General features: G+C 49.7%; 1 protein-coding gene and 1 long non-coding RNA gene across 4 annotated transcripts in view; one reads left to right on the top strand and one right to left on the bottom strand.

The window, feature by feature from the left end:
* Positions 1 to 6039, top strand: part of LOC111815766 — a 25469-nt gene extending 19430 nt beyond the window's left edge. Inside the window, exons 2-3 of the long non-coding RNA XR_002820406.1 lie at positions 1032 to 1035; positions 6008 to 6039. This is a non-coding gene — a long non-coding RNA (uncharacterized LOC111815766). The remainder of the gene's footprint in view (positions 1 to 1031; positions 1036 to 6007) is intronic.
* Ascc2 (activating signal cointegrator 1 complex subunit 2) overlaps positions 16 to 19314 on the bottom strand; it is a 45416-nt gene continuing 26117 nt past the window's right edge. For all 3 annotated transcript variants that reach the window (XM_023711357.1, XM_023711356.1, XM_004628061.2), the window contains 12 exons: positions 18587 to 18661; positions 17599 to 17706; positions 17306 to 17374; positions 17040 to 17114; positions 15597 to 15789; positions 13742 to 13956; positions 12596 to 12715; positions 6781 to 6874; positions 6574 to 6695; positions 5841 to 5940; positions 4340 to 4422; positions 16 to 2706 (listed from right to left, as the gene is read on the bottom strand). In XM_023711357.1, the coding sequence (XP_023567125.1) occupies positions 2535 to 2706; positions 4340 to 4422; positions 5841 to 5940; positions 6574 to 6695; positions 6781 to 6874; positions 12596 to 12715; positions 13742 to 13956; positions 15597 to 15789; positions 17040 to 17114; positions 17306 to 17374; positions 17599 to 17706; positions 18587 to 18661 (1426 nt within the window). In that variant the 3' untranslated portion in view covers positions 16 to 2534. The remainder of the gene's footprint in view (positions 2707 to 4339; positions 4423 to 5840; positions 5941 to 6573; positions 6696 to 6780; positions 6875 to 12595; positions 12716 to 13741; positions 13957 to 15596; positions 15790 to 17039; positions 17115 to 17305; positions 17375 to 17598; positions 17707 to 18586; positions 18662 to 19314) is intronic.

Here is a 19314-nt window from a genome sequence, read left to right on the forward strand (position 1 = left end):
TTTTTTTTTTCAGCATTTTTATTTTTTTGCTTTTTAAACAGAACACAAATTATTATTCATTAAAATTTATTATTTTAAAAAAGAAGTTAGCTTCCCATGTTGCTACCAAGTCATTTTGAAGGGCTACATAACAGCCCCTTTCTTTTCTGTGGACTGACCTTTATTTGTTTTTTGTTTGCCTCCCAGTACCATTTCCCCCGAGCTCCTGGTGTGACAACAACATGTAGGCTCTGGCCAACCATTTCCTCCTCCGAGCTGTACCTGGCTATTTTTAAGAGGCAACTCAGAAAGGACATGTACACAGACTCTGTCATTCATGTGCCACCAGCTCTAGACAGATGACCTGCCCAGGCCTCCTCTAAGGACTCCTGGGTCCCTCTTAATAAACAGTAATCAGTTCTTCCCCACCACTTCACAGTGGCACAGCAGCTCTGTTCCAATGCACATGTCCCGCACTGTTGTAGGACTAGAAATAGAGACACCTGGGACCCAAGTGCTCTCTGAGGCACAAGATCTTAGTCTTCCCAGGAAACATCCATGATAATGATGTTCTCTGCCAGGGCACAGAGAAGGCACTTAGAGGATACCTGCATAGGAGTAGCAGTGAGGGTGGTGGCATTCAGTGACAGGCAGGGGCAGAGCCCCCACGGACCCTACTCCTAACATGCTGCAGCCACCAATATTAAACCTGGGAAACTCCTTCCATGCTTTCATTGGCACCAAGAGGAAACTATCCGTCTGGTCCAACACACTTCACAGATGGCATACCGAGGGCCTGAGGCAAAGGGGTGCTTACGAGCACCATTCTGCATGGCCCCTGAGCTGTTTTCAAAGCATCCCAAATGGGTGCCCTTAGCTCTGGAAGCTGAAAGCAGCAGCTTCTCAAGAGAGCCTAAGTTCGGCTTGGCACTACTTTCTGAAAAATGTTAAAAACGTTCTTTTCAGATCCTTTAAGCCAGGAGGCTCCTGGGAAAACTGAACCCTCTTCCAAGTGGCTGGAGGCACAGGTGACAAAGTAAAGGTGCAAAGAGCTGTGTAAGCAGGTAAGGCAGGTAAAGTTCCCAGCTCCCAAGGCCCTTGCCTCCTGCCAGGGACGAGCAAGAGCGGTGACTGAGGAGCTTGGTCCTGGCAAAAGGGAGCTTTGGGAGGAAACAGTCATGGTGCTGCCCATCAGGATGGCTGGCTTGGGGCTGACCTCGGCTAATTCTGCAGCCCACAGGAAGGACACCACCCCCATATCTGAAATACACCAAGAGGCAAGACACGCAGAGGGATTGCTATTGATTTTCACTTGTGCAGGCTGACCTAACATAACCAATCCATCAAGCGCCTGTCTGCCTGTGCCTCACACGCTTATTCTAACTACACGCAGACAAATGGCACTAGCACCCAGGGTGATTCATCACGTGAGCTCTGGCTTCCCCTGATGGGCTCCAGGCCAAGCTGGACCAAGATCAGCCCAACAAATGTCCCCTCTCATCTGTGTTGATTAGTGGACACTCTGAGAGGCCTGGCAGCCGTTGCCACACTGGCAACTGATTGGCCACACGTGGGTGAAAGCATTGACGAATCAGTCCAACTCCCATGAGCTTCCTTGGGTATCCTTGCTTGTTTCTTAATCACTGGATTTTGAAGAGTTACATAAAGTATATGTACAACTATGAGGCACTGAATTCTGGAATTGACTCTACCACTGGCCACTTGTTCTTGGCCAGCTATGAGATGGAGACAGTATCATATACAGGGGTCTAGGACCCATGAAGATCCCAGGTCAGACTGTCCAATCCCAATTTTGCGAGCTCTTGGCTGTGGTCTGGGAAGATACCTTAGACTTCAGTGTTTCACTTTGCTTATCTGTATTATGGGGCTGAAAACAGTACCTACTTCCTACAGCACAGGGCATCAGGACTGAATGCAACAATGGCAAGGGCCATAACACCTCCCACCCCTAAGCAGTTCCTTCCATAGGGCAGGTATTGGGGGCTGAGAAGGTTCTGATGAGCCCATGGTCACACAGCAAGGCAGAGCAACACGAAGAGGGGTTGAATGGAGAAGCAAGGAAGAAAGTTCAACACAGAGCACAGGGACCACTTTGCCCTCTTGTCCTCCAGCTGGCAGCTGTCACTGAAGAATGAGACATAGGACTGGGTCACGTCACATCACAGGTCGTTGCTGGAAAGGGTCAGAAACTTTATTTGCAGGCCTTGTGTTGTTTCCGAACACACATAAAACCTGGTTTTATGTGGTTTTCTGCCATCCAGGGGTAAAGGGAAGTGGTGTCTGGTATCTGAGGTCCAGGGGCTTTGTCTTGGGACCCAGACCCCTGCCCTTTCCCACCAGCACATCTGGAAGAGGAGGTTCCTCACTGGCCCTTAGGCTCCTCTGCCAAGGGATAAGGCACTGTGTGTTCTATAAGAAGGTGCTCATGGATGGCTGGGAGGCAATGAGGTGACCTTCTAGGGGCTGCAAAGCTCAGGCTGTTGAAGGGTGAAATTGAAGTTGGGAGCCCCGAAGGGCCAGCTGGACAGGAGGCCTCAGGAAGGGATCATGCCTTTGCTCCTCTTGCGGTCAGCCATGGTTCTTCGGTTGTGGTTGGCTCTTGTTGCTTTGTTGGCTTCCTTCTTCCGGCGTTCCTGTGTTGTCTCCCGGCTCTGTCCATGGCCCCAGGGCCCGCCAGCTACTGCTGTTGAACTGTCATGCCGGTACCTGAGAGAACAACAACCCACCCCCAGAGAAGCCATGAGCTGGAAGAGGTCTGCTGGGAAGAGCCCACAGACTGCCACGAGCTAAGGACACACACACAGCCTGTGCCAGGATGCTTATAACCCAACTTCAGGTGGGAGGTGTTGGGGACTCGGGTCAGCCCCTCCACCTGGATTGGTTCTTCTTTAAGCCTCGCCTCTGGATGAGCCATTGGTAAGTTGTGGGGGAGCAAAGCTAGAGGGCTGATCACAGCTCACATGGAGAGAAGGGCTTATGTGTACCTTCCCCTCTCTATCAGGGCCACCCAGTGCAGGTGTGACACTTCTGCTCTGTGCCCGAGACCCTTGCTTGGTGGACTCCAACGACCAAATGCACTCACAGACACTACCTAGGCTCTTTTTAGCTTATCTCAGTTGCTAGGATTTTCACAGAGCTCCATGCTCAGGGATTTGGGATGATAAGAAGCCAGGGTGGCTCTGTACTCTCTTGTCCAGCATGATGGCACCTGTAATCCCAGCACTCTGGGGGTGCCAAGGCAGAAGAGTACAAGTTTGGATAATTGAGCAACTCAGCAAGATCCCACTTCAAAATTAAAAAAGGGCTGGGGATGTAGCTCAATGCAAAAGCCCTGGATTCAATCCCCAGTTCTACAAAAACCCCTTTGTGGCTCTTCCACTGTCTTCAGAGTGAGATCAAATGCGTTGCCTCTTGATGAGGTCTCCGGTAACCACATGGCAAGGCTGTATGTGTCGCACGATGAGTGCCTGGGCTCATACTCTGGCTTAGCTTAAGTTGAGGCAGATTCTCAGGCCCTCCAGGTTGTTTCCTCAGAGAGGCTGGTAGACAGAGGAGTCTCAGGCTACCTGTTAAAGACCTCCCTGACCAAGTGCTTTCTTGCCTTTCTGTACTCATGACAAATTCCTCTGCCCCTTTCCCACCCTTAAAGGCCCATCTTAGGTGCTCCATGTCTCTACCATACTTTTCTCAGTCACAACGGGCATGTGGCTGACAGGGCTCTCTCTCACTGTATATACTGCCTGACATCAGCTAGCTCTGAACAAGAGGGACCCCAAAGCTGAGCTGAGTGACCAGAGCTTAATCTTTTTTTTTAAACTACAGGAGTGTTTACTGTGTTGTCCAGGTTGACCCCAAACTCCTAGCATCAAGCAGTTCATCTGCCTTAGACTCTTGAGTAGCTACACTGTGTGTGGTCACTTAGTGTGTGAGCTTTGGCAGTTTACCTAACATCACTGTCCCCCCCCCCCCTTGGTATAGGGTCTTGCTACACAGCTCAGACTCATAGTGCTCAGCCTGTTTTAGCCTCTCTAGCACTGGGATTACAGGCGTGCACCACTACGCCAGGTTTTAGTGGCTGGCTCAGCATGAGGCCAGCATGGCATGCGGTACCAGGGATTGAACCCAGGTCCTTGTGCTTGCTAGGCAGGTGCTCAGACCACTGCCCTATCTCCCCAGCCCTGGGCTTGAGTTTCTTCACCTGAAAAATGAGGATAATAATAGTTGCTACTTCCTAGAGTTGTCATGAGAGCTACATTAGTACACAAGAATTAGGGCTTATGTGTGGGTCCCCTCAGTGGAAAGGTTTCCTCCCACCAGAGTTAGCCCCTTGAATGCTTACCCCCCCTTCCTGGCAAGGATGGCCATGCGCTTGGCTTCTGCCCGCTCCCTCAGTACTGCAGGGTCCTGCACAAAATGGTCAGGCTGTGGAGGGAAGGGGAGACAAAATTACATGAGCTGCTCCATTTGCTTCCATTGTGGCGGGACCATGCTTGAATCAATCTTGTGCACACCCCTGTCCTAAGGTTGGGGGAGCTGCAGCAGGCACAGGGGAGTCCCGGAATGTGCTGACTTGCTGCAGTCTGAGACGCATTAGGAGCGGGAGGCAGCTGAACAGCCAAGGCTTCCTGGAAGGCTGTCGGGTTAATGGACCACGGTGGAGTGTGACAAGGACACATGGAAAATGGAAGGGGAGGGCAGGATGGCCACTAGGAGAGGCCACACAAGGCCAAGAAAGCCAAAGGAACTCTCTTTCTGCTCACTTGACAGAGGGTACCAGAGATCAAACTCAGGATCTTGCACTTGCCAGGCAGGCACTTATGATGCTGAGCTATCTCTCTGGCCACTGAGGACAGTTTTCTATGCCAAGACGGCAAGAAGCTTGGACCAGTGCAGGGGAACAATGACCTGGGGGTCATAAGAAGGCTTTTATGGCCAGTGGTTTGTTAAAAAACAAAACGCAAAATAAGTAGAATTAGTAGTGTGTGAATATAGACTTTTTTTTTTTTTTTTTTTTTTTTAGACAGGCTCTCATTATGCAGTTCAGGCTGGCTTTGAACTCACTTATGTAGCCCTGGCTGGCCTTGAACTCATAGAGATCCTCCTGCCTCAGCCTCCCAAGTGCTGGGATTACAGGTGTGTGCCACTACACCCAGCTGAAAATAGGCAGATTCTATATAAAAATTTGGGCTGCTCCCTGGGCTGGATGGAAAGGAAAACTGTAAGACTCTGAGATCTTCCTGGTCCAGAGAATGCTCCCCACCTCTCAGTGCAGTTCCCAACAGGAGCCTCCTCAGTTGCTCTGGTGACCCGAATCTGGAAACACCTGGTCTGTCAACCTGTTGGGAGGGCACAGGGGCTCCAGGGCTCCTCACTGCCACCCTACTGACCTGAGTAATACTGCTTTGATCTGTTTTATGTTGAGATTCCAGTTAATATTTCAGTTAAATAAAAAGTTTAGCTGCTAAAAAACAGAATTTTTCTAACTCACAGGTACAGATGACCTCCAAGGCCCCTGGGCTCTTAACTTCTCTTTGATTTTAAAAATTGTCAGCCTGGGCACGCCAGCTGACAGCTGCCCTCCCAGCCCCAGGCTTCTGGGCCTAATAAACCTGGCAACTCAAAGGCCGGGCCTCTAATCTGTCCCTTGGGCCCTCACCAGGCAACCGAGGTTAAGCCAGAAGCAATCCAGGCAGACGGCCTGGGCTCCAAGAGAGCTCCTTTCCCCAGCAGTGATGCCAGGGCTGCCTTGGGCCAGATGCAGTGAGGGAGGGGGCTCAAAGCTTCAGAACTACATGCCCTTCATCTGCCACCCCCGCACCTGCCACCTGCCAGGGAAGTACCTTGGGGCCCTCCTCTTCAGCCTCCTCCTCCTCTTCAGCCTCCTCTTCCTGCCGTTCTCCAGGCACTCTGGTTCTCAGCACCTGAGGGATAGTGAAGGGCCTACAGGTTTGGAGAGAAAGTGAGATCAATGACTCAGTGAAAGCTGGACAGAAAGTCTCAGGAACAGGGATCTGGTACAGAGAGTGCTGCCAGGGGAAGAGTGGGCTTGGGAGGCTGGGAACACCACAGGGCTTTTCAAAGCTAGCTTTATGCCAGCCCCTGGATTCTTTCTGGGAACCAGGGTCTGACTAGGGTTGAGGAGGGTAAGGAAGAGGTTGAACTGGTACTCTTCAGTCTTCCCTTTAGTCAGGGCAGCTCTGCTTTGATCTGTTTTGGGGAAACCCTATAGGATTCCTTTGGGAAAAATGTTTTGCACATGAGAAATTCAGGCCCTGTGTGGTGGTACATGCCTGTAATTCCAGCATTTGGGAGGTTGAAGCAAGAGGGTCACTGCAGGTTCGAGGCCAGCCTTGGCTCTACAGGGACTTGAAGGCCAGCTTGAACTACACACTGTGTGTAAGACCTTGTCTCAAAAACAAAGCACCGGAAAGGACAGGAGGCGTGGGCATGGGCCCTGGTTCTGCTCTGACTTGCCCATGTGGCTAGGCCTGATTTTCCCTCTGCAAACACAGAGTGGTGAGAGCCCCACAGGCCTGAGCTGCTCTGGTCTTGGATGCTATCCCCATGCCTCACCTACGGCTGATGAGCTCGTCATCTGAGTCTGCGTCATTGGCGCCCACCTGGTTGCCATCGTATGTGTCATCATACTCATCCTCGTAGTTCTCACTATGGTGGTCACCTGGCTGCAGTGGCACCTGCAATTGTGGAAGCCTGGGTCAGGGGAGCTCAGGGACCTGTGCAGTCTCCCATGCCCAGTGGAGGCCCAGCTTGGTCGCCCACCTCCTCCACCACCACGCTGTACTGTTCGTAGCGCTGCCGCTGCGCTGCCACTGCACGCTTGTCGTTCAGCAGGCTCCGAGTGTTCCCCTCCTTCCTGGGGACAGCAGAGAGAGGGAGGAGACCATCAGGCTTGGACAGCGTGGGGTGTAGAGGATCCAGACAGACACTGGGCTTACTTTGCCACAGCTGGGACTGGCTCGTGCTGAGACGATGGAGATCAGGTACTGGATATCAGACCCCTCTGTACTGGATATCAGACCCCTCTGTACCAGTCCAGGAGCCACTGGTAAAGTAATACACACACCTCTCTTTTGACCAGGAAATTCCCCTCCAGGGCACTGACTCTAGAGAATCTTGCTCCTTATGCACACAAAAAAGTCTGGTCAAGGGTTTCTTTTCAGTACTGCAGGTTAACAGTGAAAAATAGAAAACAACTGATGGCCTTCATGCGTGAAGCGGGTGCATGAACTGTGCCCTGTCTGTGCTACAGACTGCTGTGTGTAGTTCTCAAGAACAATGCTGATCTATTTGTGCTGAAGGAAAGAATTCTATTCTGCAGGAAGAAAGAAAGCTACAGAAAAACAGAATGATCCTGAAAGCAAAGTCACCCACTTGTTTCTGTGGGCTTTTGGTGTTGTCAATAAATGCAGAGAAGGCCCAGCATGACAGTAAAAGACAACAATTACTTGAACTATAAGGGGCTTGAGGTTGCTTCAATCTTTGGCTTTTGTTCTGTTTTCATTTGGGCTTTTTTTCCCTCTCAGCATTGCACAACTCTGGGCTTCAAGCACCAGTCTTTAAATTAAACAAAAACCAAGCAAGGATACATGGGGAGTCCTCCCAACCTCTGGGGTGTGTAGCAAGGAGGAGCCCAGGCCTCATCCTTTCACCCCTTTTACCACAGCAACTTCCTATCTTGCTGTTACACAGTTGTACTTCCACATCAGAATTCACTCTAAGAAAAATTCTGGAAGTGCAATTCCTGTCACAACACAGCTAAGGAAACTGGTGCAGTGAAGGGAAAGGGCCATCGCTGGGATCACTGTGACCTGTAGCATAGGCCTGACAGGAACTCAGGCAAGTATCTCTCTCTTTTTTTTTTTTTTTTTAAATGTATTTGGTACAGAGTCTCACTAGGCAGCTCAGATTCATAGTGATCCTCCTGTTTTCATCAACCCCAGCACTGGGATTATAAGTGTATGCCAACACACCTGATCTTGGTGGCTGGCTCAGCATGCCTGGGGGCAGGGCCAGTGTGACATGTAGTGCAGGGGATCGAACCCATCTCTGCACTTGCTTAGGCAGGAGCTTAGTCCACTGAGCTATGTCGCTGGCCCTTTAGGCAAGTATCTTGGCCAACCTGTAGAAAAACTTGGCCTGTCAGCCGCTCACACAAGCTTGTGGAATGTAGTTTCTAACCCTGCAGGGGAAAATCAATATGAGACGCCAGGCAAGAAAATCCAGCTTAGCCGTGAAATCGGGGCTCTGGAATGTATGGGGGGGGGCAGAGGCTATATCAGCTTCCATAAAAATCTTCTATTAACCGGCTTTTGTCACAGGGAGGGGCAGGCATCTGAGTTGGTCAGGCTGTCTTCCTGAGACCTGCATGCAGCTGGTCAGGACTATAGTGCCCAGCATGGCAGGCAAGCATTTTCCTCCCTGCAAGAGAGTGTGTGTGTGTGTGTGTGTGTGTGTGTGTGTGTGTGTGTGTGTGTAGAGACCTTCATACTGAATTACATTTTCAGCCTCCCCCTTCTCTACTTCTTTGTGCCACCACGCCCAGACCACAATCTTTATTAAGGACCTATTACATGTCATCCAGGGTTCTAAAGCTGAGGTAGGGAGAGATCCAGATATAGATCTGCCTTCATGAACTCACAGAGCAGTGCCATGACAGATGGGCCTATGACAAGCACTGTGGATCATGCTAAATGGCAGCATGCCTGGCGTGGAACAGACAGGGCAAATACACTGTGGCTCCAGAGTCCAGCAGGGATCTTGGAGAAGGGTAATGAAGCTCTGGAACAGCAGGGGTATTTGATTGGATCGAGAAGAAAGGATGATATGTTTGGACCAGGAAATAATCTTGGCCCATAGGAATCTTTCAGAGTCACAAGGTAGGGAGGCTTGTGATGGTGGCCTTGACTTTGTACCTGGCTGTCTTTGCCATGTTGGAAAAGAGATGGAGAGGACTAAAAGGTGTTTAAGCTTGTCCAGGTGCGTGGTGCCACTGTAGGAACACACCATGCATTCAGCTACATTTGTGGAGTGCTGGCTGAGTGCCAGGATCTGGACGAGCCTGGCACCAAGGATGAAGTTGACCCCTTTCTGCCACCCTACAGCTTCTGGTCTATCCTATTCTTGGTTCAGGCAATGGGGTAGTTCTTGTGTGCTGGGAGGCCTCTGGTTACATGGCTCCCTGGCAGGCCACCCAGAGAGGCTTGAAAAACTCTGCCCAGCCCAGCTGGTTCCCAGGAGAAAACACTTGATGTGGGACAGTAGAGCCTGGTGCCTAGGCAGCTCATCTGTGAAGGTGTGGCTCTGGCCCCGTGACCTTATTTGAAGCCAGGAAGAAGAACAATTCCAGCAAATACAGCTGGTAAAAGGTCTGTTTAAGGGCCAGAATTTCACTCTAGGCTAAAAATGTAGGCAACAGTGGTTTCAGGAACTGGTGTTGAAACAAGACACTTTCTCCACCTCCTACATGATGGCAAACCTAGGAACATGCAGGCTTCTGGTCGTAGCCTTTCCCCTCATCTCAGCCCTGTTCTTCAGGGTCCATCTCAGATTGGATTTACAGGCCCATAGAACAATTAACCCCTCCTTTTCCAGGTGAGGTGTCAGGAGACAGAGACCCAGAGGGGCAGTGCAACTTGTTAGGCCATATAGCCTCTAACAGCAAGTCTTTTGACTCAGGATGGTTTTATCACTGCCTGAACTATATAACCACTGGCAAGTCCCCCATCCCCCCAAGCCTCAGTTCCTTCTGCGGCACCCACTTGATGTGAGTATGAAGATAACGTGTAGAAGACCTGACACCTGCTAGGTTCAACAAATGAATCCTGTTTGTTTTTTGCTGGACTTACCAGATGCTTTAATGTGCTAACATGTTCTGTGTTTCTATAGGCGTCAGACATACATTTTTGGCCACAGAATCTTTTCTTTTTTTCTCAAGACAGGTCCAAGCTGGCCTCAAACTCATGGTGATCCTCCTGACTCAGCCTTCCAAGTGCTAAGATTACAACTGTGTTACCACCACACCTGGCCACAGAAGCTTTTTTGAGGGGGAACATCTGTTATCTTCAGGCCACTGTGGAACAGCCCAACAGAGTCAGGGAACCCTACCTTATGGACATGGCTTCCTTTATTTGGTACACTATATCTGTGGCATAGATGGTCGGCATCTACCCAACAGCTTCCTCTACCACAGCCATACTACTAAGAGACCTTCACTGTTCAAGTCTTTATACTTCTGTTCTTCATATTAGGACCTCAAGTCCTACTCTGACTTAATTATCTTGGATAAAAGGGAGTCTGGAAGCTTCTAGCCTGGTCTCTAAGAGACATAGGGACACCTAAACTGGACTTCCTTTTGGCATTGTCATTTCTGGAAGCTATAGCTGAAATAGCTGCAACCCCTAGACTCTCAAGGAACCAGCCTGATCACAAAGCCAAGGCCCCTACAGACAGAAAAGTGACAGCCTGGACCATGTCATTGCACCATGGGCTAGTTACACCCCGCCTCTTGCAGCTTCCTCAGCTCAAGGGACCAGATCTCCTTCTTACCTAAGCTGTGGAGTGCGTCCTGCTGGCTCCATGGTATGCACATCGTGTGATCTGTTTTATATGACTGAATTTCTAATGTCCTCCTTGAGAGCAGGAAGGGCCCTGAGACTCTCCACACTGCCCCGATTAGGACACCTGTCTCTGTTGAACTCCTGGTGCACCCTACCCTGGCACCTGTGCTCTGCCACTTCTTGTTTAATGGTCTATCTTTCCCACGGTCTCTACCCTTTGAGGGCAAGGCTGGGGCACCTGGCTCACCTTGTTTTCCTGGTGTCTAGCATAGCATCTGGTGCTTGTAAATCACTTAATAAATATTTGCTGAATGAATAAATAAATAATGAACAGATGAATGGAGGCTTTGCCTCTTTATAATCCCCACCCCTGGGTTAGCCAGCACAGTGGGTTCAGTAAACACTAGCTGTCCAGGTTCTGCCAGGCAACCTGGAATGCCCCAGGCCTTCAGACAACCCTGATAGTTGAGACAAGCCCCCTGGCAGACCCTAGTGAGTGATCTATGACTTGAGTAGGGGAAAATGGGTCCTTACATTACCATGGCCCTGGGCAAAGCCTCAGACAAAGGTCAGTAAAAAAGCCAAGCCCCCAGATACCTAAGCTCCATGGAGGACCTACCAAATTAGGGTAGGGCATGAACTAGTCTTTTTCTTGGCTGGAGGACCCCTGTCACCCCCACCCCCCATAGAAGGAGCTACAGAGGGCTATGGTGGCCTGGTGTAGTAGCTACTGATGTAGGATGACAGCTCTGGTCTGGGATCTTGGGGATGTCACAATGTATATGGCTAAGCATTTCGCAAGTGCTTCCTGCCTGGCCAGCCAGATGGCTTTAAAGCTGTCTGACACCCACTCCTCAGACTCTTAGCCAGCCAAACTCCTAACAAGGCAAGGGAGGGGGAACAGCTCACACTTCCACACTAGGGCTCCGACCAGCAGAACAAGGCTGGCCTCATCCTTCTGAATCTCCCCATTCATATTACTGTTACGGGAGACAGGGCAGGCTGTGCTTGTCCAGAGCGCTCAGATTTCTGGGTTCCACGAATAGCACTTCAGAACTCTGGGACACTAGCAGTGCTACCAGTGTCTTATTTTGCCATTCCTGATTTGGCTGTCAAACTCTCTATCACTAGTGCTGACTCTCAGTCCTTCTTGTGGATCACCATTCCAAAGCTTTTCAAAATGATTGTCAGTTCCTGGGACACCCACCACACTTACGAAGGCCTTGGGGCCCCTGTCCTGCTGTTCACGCAAGGGTTTTCCTTCCCTCCTTTGCACCCTTCAGTTCTTGGTCCCTCATCACCTTCTCAAAGGAGCCTTCCTGCTTGGGTGGACCTCCAACAAAGGTACTGAAGTCTGCATGCCTCCATCCCTGTACTTGTTCTATCTACAATGTGACACTGCTTGTTTGATGAGCTGATTAACGCAAACTCCATGTGGGCACAGACCGTGTCTATTTCACTCCCTACTCCAGTTCCAGAACCTAATTAGTCCAGGGCCTAGAATGCTTAAGTACCAGGCAAATATTTGTTGAATGAATTAAGTCATGAATGGACTTTTTGATCCCCCAAATGTAAGAAGGACAAAAACTAAAAGAGAAAGGCCTTAAAATGGTTTATATTCACCTTTGGAAAAGTTCACATGGCGGAAATCCTTAATTTTCTCATTTGGTCATAGCTTAGGGAAAATCAGGTCAAAAAGTGGCTTCTGGGAATCACTGGCCAGCTCTACTTACTGCCCACAGAGTTGACAGTCAATACATCAAATATATAATAAGAGTACAGGGGGACAGATTTGGCCTTTCTGACCTTTTGCTGTTGACAAGGAGGATGCACTATCAACTTTCTTGCCCAGAATCACAGCATAAGGCACAGTCATTAAGAAATCTGCACCCCCTGCTTCAGCCCCAAGCAGTGCACAGTGAGCCCATTTTGTAACTATGGGGCCCTTGGTTTCTCTCACTGTCCCTCTATACTTCCAGAGCTGGGGTGAGTGGAATTCCACAGCCCACTACACTTACCTCCTGCCCTTGTGTATCCGGCTTAGGTCCACCGAGTCCCTGCTGAACACATCAAATTCATCATTCTGGAAGATGTTGTGACGAGATGTCAGCAGGGGAGTGGGATCTGGCTTTGCCTGTCTGGGGGTACAGAAATCATTTTAGGGGCCCTGCCAGCTTAGGCCAACCTCCTATGCTTTACTCCTTCCTGCCATGTACATCTGTTTTTTGGACACAAAGTCTTGCTAAGTTGCCCAGGCTGGTCTTGCACTCATGATTCTCCTGACTCAGCCTTCCAAGTGCTGAGATTACAGGCAGGCACCACCATACCTGGCTCCCCATGCTGGATTCTATCCATCAGAATCTGCACTGTGGTTCAGTGTCCACAACTAGGACACAGTCTGGAAACCTTTAGTCAGAAGACAAGGCTCTGCCTGTGTGTGTAGTCATACTACAAATGAAGCTCCCTCATGCATATCGGCTTTCTTTCCATTTTTTTTAAAAGCTCCATTCCTCATTTAATGCTCACAATGGCCCTGTGAGACAGGGGGTCATAGGTCATTCAGTCTCTTTTGGGATTATTTGGTGCTGGGGTTAGAACTGGGGCTTTGAATGTGTTATGCAAATGCTCTACCATATCCCTAGCCTCACGTAACCCCCTTGTGCCTCTGTGCTCAGGAACTTGTGCAAAGGCACAGAGATCATTTCATTCATCTGGTAAAGATCATTTGTTCATGGATGAAACATGTACTTATGCCATCTCTCATGGTGTCCCTTGAAAGGGCCTTCAGGGCAGCAGTGGGCCAAACTCACAAAGGGTACATAAAAAGGACAGAAGAGGCTTTGGATGTCCCCCTTCAGATATTTACTGGAAGGTGGTATGGATGGAACAGATTAAAAACTTAGGAACTCTGAAGGGCTCAGCAACCTCTGTCACATCTGCCCCTACTCAGTCTTCCCACAAGGTACCCACTGCAGAGACTATGAGCTATGCACTGAGAACCTCCTGGGGGCCCCAGGTTTTATCTCCTTGAACAAGGCATTAGTTTTAAACTGCTGTGGTGAAAAGCAAGCAAGCCAAGCCCTGGGCTATGAGGTGGACAGAGAGGACCTACTGCCCCAAGGCAGACTGGGTCCCCGCCTCCTCCGACCACCCATCTCTCCCACCTGTCTAGGCTGCGGTCCAGCTGGCTGAGGGCAGGTGCCAACCGCTCCTCCAGGATGTTGTTGATCACCTGCTCCGGATCATAGTGGTAGTGCTCTAGGCAGGACAGGATGAAGCCCTCCCCAAGGTCCGGCAGCAGGTCCTTCACTTGGGAGATGAGTGAGTCCAGCTCGACACCATGCATGGTGGGGCCGAGGGTGGCAGCTGCTCCAATGCACTGCAGTGAGAGCCAGAGTGAAGAAGGAGAAGGCTGAGCCCTGGCATGACAGGGTTATAGCTTCGAACAACATTGGATTTGCCATCATGGGATCTATTTCAATTCCTACCCCCACCTCTCCTGACTGTAGGACCTGAGCCAAGTAACTCAAGTCCCTTTGATCCTCCATTTTCTTCTCTGTGGGAAAAAGGGGCTCTATGCTTTGCTATTTCTGGCTGTGTGACTTTGGGTAGGGTGCTTCTCCTCTCTGAGTCTGTTTCCTCATAAAATAGGCCTACTACTATCCACCTCATTGAGTTGTTTCAAATGGCTCAAAGGGAGGATTCACATAAACCACTGAACATAGTACCTGGTACAGACCAGGCACTCTACAATTAGTCATGGTCTACTATTCAAGGCCTTTTACCAATTCTAAAAAATTGACTGACATTGCCAGGGAACAGTGACTACAAAGTTAGGTGGTGTAGACATGTTTCCCTTTAAACACATAATTTATGGCAAGGGGGATTATTTTGGATACTGGGAATTGAACTCATGACCTTGTACTATGCCGCTGAGCTACATTACCAGTCCAAAGGGGATTAATTTTATATACTATCCAATGGGGCTTAATTTTCTTAGACTTTTAAAGGAAATTGACAAATCAAAATAATAAAGGGTCAAGTCTGAAGTTCAGTGGTACAGTGCTTGCCTTAGCATGTAAAAGGCCCTGGGTTCCATCCCCAGAGCCACAGAATAATCATAATAACAACAACAATAAATGATTCAGACAAGAAGCCAAATGGGGAAGAGCATGGAAAGTTGGGAGGGCTGTCTTTTTCCAAGGCACTGGGAGAATCATGTGGCCTGGGGTTCCACAGGAAGAACAGAGTGCTTCTTACTGGAGAATCAAGGGCCAGCCAGGCCCAGCACTCCAGGCAAAGGTTCTAGGAATCCCACCAAGTGGCATGCTGTCTATGCCTTACAGAAGAGGGAGTAAGGCTGGGAGTGAAGTGTCCAAGCCTGAATACCTGGTGAGCGGCATAACAGTCTACACCTCCAGCAGCCTGCCCTGAATTTGTGGGGGTCTCCATCCTTACAGCATTTATTGTTGTTATTATGATTACTCTGTGGTTCTGGGAATGGAACCCAGGGCCTTTTACACACTAAGGCAAGCTCTGTACCACTGAGCTACAGACTTGACCCTTTATTATTTTGATTTATCATGCCACTTTCCAACACTCAGGGAAGAGTCCATGCATGTAGCCAGTTTGGAAAAGTCTTGGGGAAAGCACTAGATCTGAGGCTTCCAAAATTGTTCATTAGAGCCCTGTTGGTCCTACGGAGGGGTTTCCAGGGAGGCAAAGTACTAGGACTTCCACTGTGCAAGGGAGGGCTCAGGAAGAATTTCATATGCAAAAAGCTTCACCTCTTCATTTCATAGGGGAAAACAGGCTTAGACAGCTTAAGCAGCTTGATCTGTCCTAATTTCTGGTGCAGCATGACCTCCTAAAGGAACTCCTAAAGGCAGCACACAGGGGTTGTCTATTCCAAAAGAAACCTTTTCCCTGATTGCAGAAACAAGGAAAAGAGGTCTGCCACTGCCCTGATGGGACAGAAGGGGTTGGGGAGGTAATGGAAGGAATCCCCTGGACACACACCTCCTCTTGCTCTGAGTTTTCCAGCTGTGATAGTGTTTGATGGGCTGGCTCTGCTGTCACCGTGATCCCATTAGAATCTCTATTAGGATCCTTGGCCACCGATGGGTCTTTAGTATCCATGGCTTTCCGTCTGTCCACTCCTTCCCATGCACTTTCCACTGCCTGGAGGATGTAGGCAGTGCGTGTCTCATCCCTGTGAGGCTGTGTTAAGGGGTCTTTCTCAGGTGCCACAGCATTCTCTGCCTTCCCAGCTGAGGCAGCTTGATTTCTCAGTCTCTTCCCAACATCTGACCAGCAGGAATCACAGACACCTGGGCTAGTAGGGTAGCAGGCTGGACCACAGCTACATGGCCCTTGCAACACTCTACCTGTCATTCAGCATGAAGCAGCTCTGGACAGACAGGGCTGGAGTCCACCACCAAGGGTCTTGGGACATGGCTTCAGGATGAGCCAGAAGTTCCTCTTTTGCACTAAATGCCAAGAGGAGGACCCAACCGGGCCACTGCCACTGGGCTTCCCATTCAATTATCCAAGGATCATCTGTAGAGTGGGTCATATAGGGTGTCCCAAGGCAGGACTGAGTAGTCTATCCCAGCAACCAAAAGGGCTCACAGACCAACTTCCTCTCTAGCAGCCTGGGCATTGCCAACCCAGAAATCTGAGTTGTCTCCAAGGCCCTCATTCCACTTGTAGTCCAAATCACCATAATCAGTGCCTGGATGCTAGCAACAGCCTCCTCTCTGCCCCCAAACCTCCTGTAGTATTCTGTTCCCTGTGTTGAACACAGCTTTTCTACAGTATATACCTGCAAGTGTCACCTCTGGCTTCAGAGCTTTCCCCACGTCTCAGCACCTGCAGAACACAGTCCAAGCTTCTCAGTGAGTCACTGCTTCATAGCCACGAATGTAACAGGAAGCTTACCTGTCAGACCTCTTCCAGTAAAGACTACCCTGGCCACACCTCTGTACAAGGCAGCTGGTGGACTCCTGCAAGGAGCCAGCTCTTCCTATCTTCTGACCTCTGGGAATACTCCTGTCTTCATCCTAGCTGTTGGTTGGCCACCTATTCTTTCCGTTCCCAGCTGGGACATCACTTGACTCCTTGAGTTCCACTAGGTGAGGTGCTGTCTGAATTCCTCTTGTATGACTCTTTAACTGCCTGTTTACTTGTCCCTTTCTCCTCCTGCAACAGATGTGGGAGTGTGGCCGAGGTCCGACTTGGTCACACAGGCTCAGACACTCAGGTAACACCTAGAGAAAACAGGACTATATTACCCCTACCCCAGACATCAAAGCAGTCATTTGCTCCAGAAAAAGGGAGGCTGGGATGTTGGCTGGCTCTAAGGACTACTGGTTAATGCTCTCTCTGCTCTTCTTTGTCCCCGAAGGTCCCTGTCTTTAGTCAGGCCAGGCTCTGTACCAGTGGGCTGTGGTAGAAGGATACAAGACTGACGAGGCCTGTTGCAGCAAGCTGATGTCTTCAGCTACAGGGAAGAGGTCATCATAGTCGCGAAGGAACCTTTGGGACAGACAGCACATGGGAGGGATGGGTCTGGAGCCACAGGGACACTGTTGTGCTGCAGGCCACTTCCTGCGTCTGCTCCCCAACCACAAGTGCCAGGACCTTTGAGCAGTGGTGAGCACATGGCAGGGGACTGAAGGAAAGGCCATGGCCTCTCCCACTGCTGCTCCCAGCTCAGCCACACTCACCTCTTTTCCTGTAGCACGGAGCTAACGATCTGAAGGAATTCTTCAATGAAGCCTTGAACACTGTCACAGCTGTAAAATGACACCAGGCAAGATGAGCCTGCATACATAATGCAAGGTGATGCACAGGTCCTTTCCATGCCCACCCACACCTTGCAATGCTCTGGCCAGCTGGAGGAAACGGGCATTTTTCTGAGTTCCCATTTCTGCTTGGCAAACCCCAGAGCAGGGCAGAAGACCACAGTGGAGTGATGCGAGTGCGCTTGCTGAGCTGGAGTGAGCTCTCGGGGACTCACCTGCTTTCTAGGATAGGAAGGAGGCAGATCTGGCTCAGGATGATGTGAAAAACCTCCATTAGCTTCTTCTTGGAATGCAAGAGCCTCTGCCACAGGTCAGCCAACAGCCTTTGCAACCAGAGTGAAAAGATGAATAGATTTAGGAGACAGAAGGGTCTAGGGAAGCTCTTCCCAGCAGTTGCATACTCCTCCCCAGGGCTGTGAAAGTCTCAGGTCACTGGTGGGAACAGCTGACAAAAGGTGGCTGTGTGGCCAGCCAGCTCCACTTCTTAGTTCAACAGTAGGTCAGGAACAGTGGGGTTGGTTACCAACAGCTTGAAGTAACAGCTGAGAGAGTACTTAAATGCAGGGACAGCCATCCTAGTAACCGCTGGTATTTAGGGGCATCGGGTTAATAGACTTAATTGCTAAGCAGGCTCTGGGACCAAGCTCCCTTGTTCATTTAGCTCTACTTGTTGAAATCTTTATCCTGCAGTCCTTACGCAATTCCTTACAGAGTACTGTAAAGAAATCTCATTGGGTATGATTGCATATGCCCGTGGTCCCATCATCTGGGAGACAGAAGGAGGAGATCTATAAATTCAACCCCAGCCCGGGCAATGTGAGAGACTTAGTGAGAACCTATGGCAAAAAAAAGCAGGGAGTAGCTGAGGATGTAGTTCAATGTGAACACCATAGGTTCAATTCCCAGCACTGCAGAAGAAAAACAAAATAAAACAAAATGTTAATTGCTGAGGGCCTAACACTTGGTAGAGCACTTGCTGGGGATGCCGAAGGCCCTGGACTTGATCATCCCACAAAACAATTCTCTTCGGAATTAAAAAAAAAAAAAAAAAAAATGCCGCAGCCAGGAGCCTCCAAGCTAGGGATGAATGAGCCAAAAGCTATGCAGTCTTTGGTTGCGGGGGAATGCTGCAGCTGGGGAAGGTAGGGGCTGTCATCAGGTCTCCCCTTCCCTGCAATGTTCTTAATTCTGTCCCCGCCTCACTTGCTGTCTTCAAGCCTCCTCTTCTTAATTGCAGACTCCATTTCTGGAATTGCCACTTCATAAAAGGAAGCCAGTCTGTGGAGGCACACATGGGTAAAAGCTTGATTAGTTCATAAATATCACATTTCCTTAGAAAACCAGTCACCCCCAAGGGACTTGGAAGACTCATTCCTTGCCTCCACAGTTATTTTTCCCTGGTGCTACCCTGGAGCTTTTCTGTGCCCACCCCATACTGACCCACTGTGGGTCCCATAGAAGTCCTTGGGAAGTGACTGTAGTGATTTCTCCTATTCAGATGGGACAATTGTGTGTGTGTGTGTGTGTGTGTGTGTGTGTGTGAGAGAGAGAGAGAGAGAGAGAGAAAGAGAGAGAGAGAGAGAGAGATTTGGCACTGGGTCTTGCTATGTAGTTCATACTAGCCTTAAAGTTACTATGTAGCTCAGTGCTGGGATTACAGATGTGCACCACCACACCCAGCAGGGCATTCTTTTTTTTTTTTTTTTTCCAGCAGGGCATTCTAATGGACCACCCAGAAGGTTTTCTGAGGCTTGAGAAACAGATACAAGATTATCATTTGATCTGTTTTTTTGAGACCAGGTTTCATTATGCAGTTCAGGCTGGCCTCCAACCTACTTTGTAGCCCAAGAGGGCCTTAAACTCATTGCAGTCCTCCTGCCTCAGCATCCTGAATGCTGGGATTACAGACATGTGCCACCATGCCTGGCTCA

The sequence above is a fragment of the Octodon degus genome, unplaced genomic scaffold, assembly GCF_000260255.1.
Source record: "Octodon degus isolate 3935 unplaced genomic scaffold, OctDeg1.0 scaffold00021, whole genome shotgun sequence".
NCBI lineage: Eukaryota > Metazoa > Chordata > Mammalia > Rodentia > Octodontidae > Octodon > Octodon degus.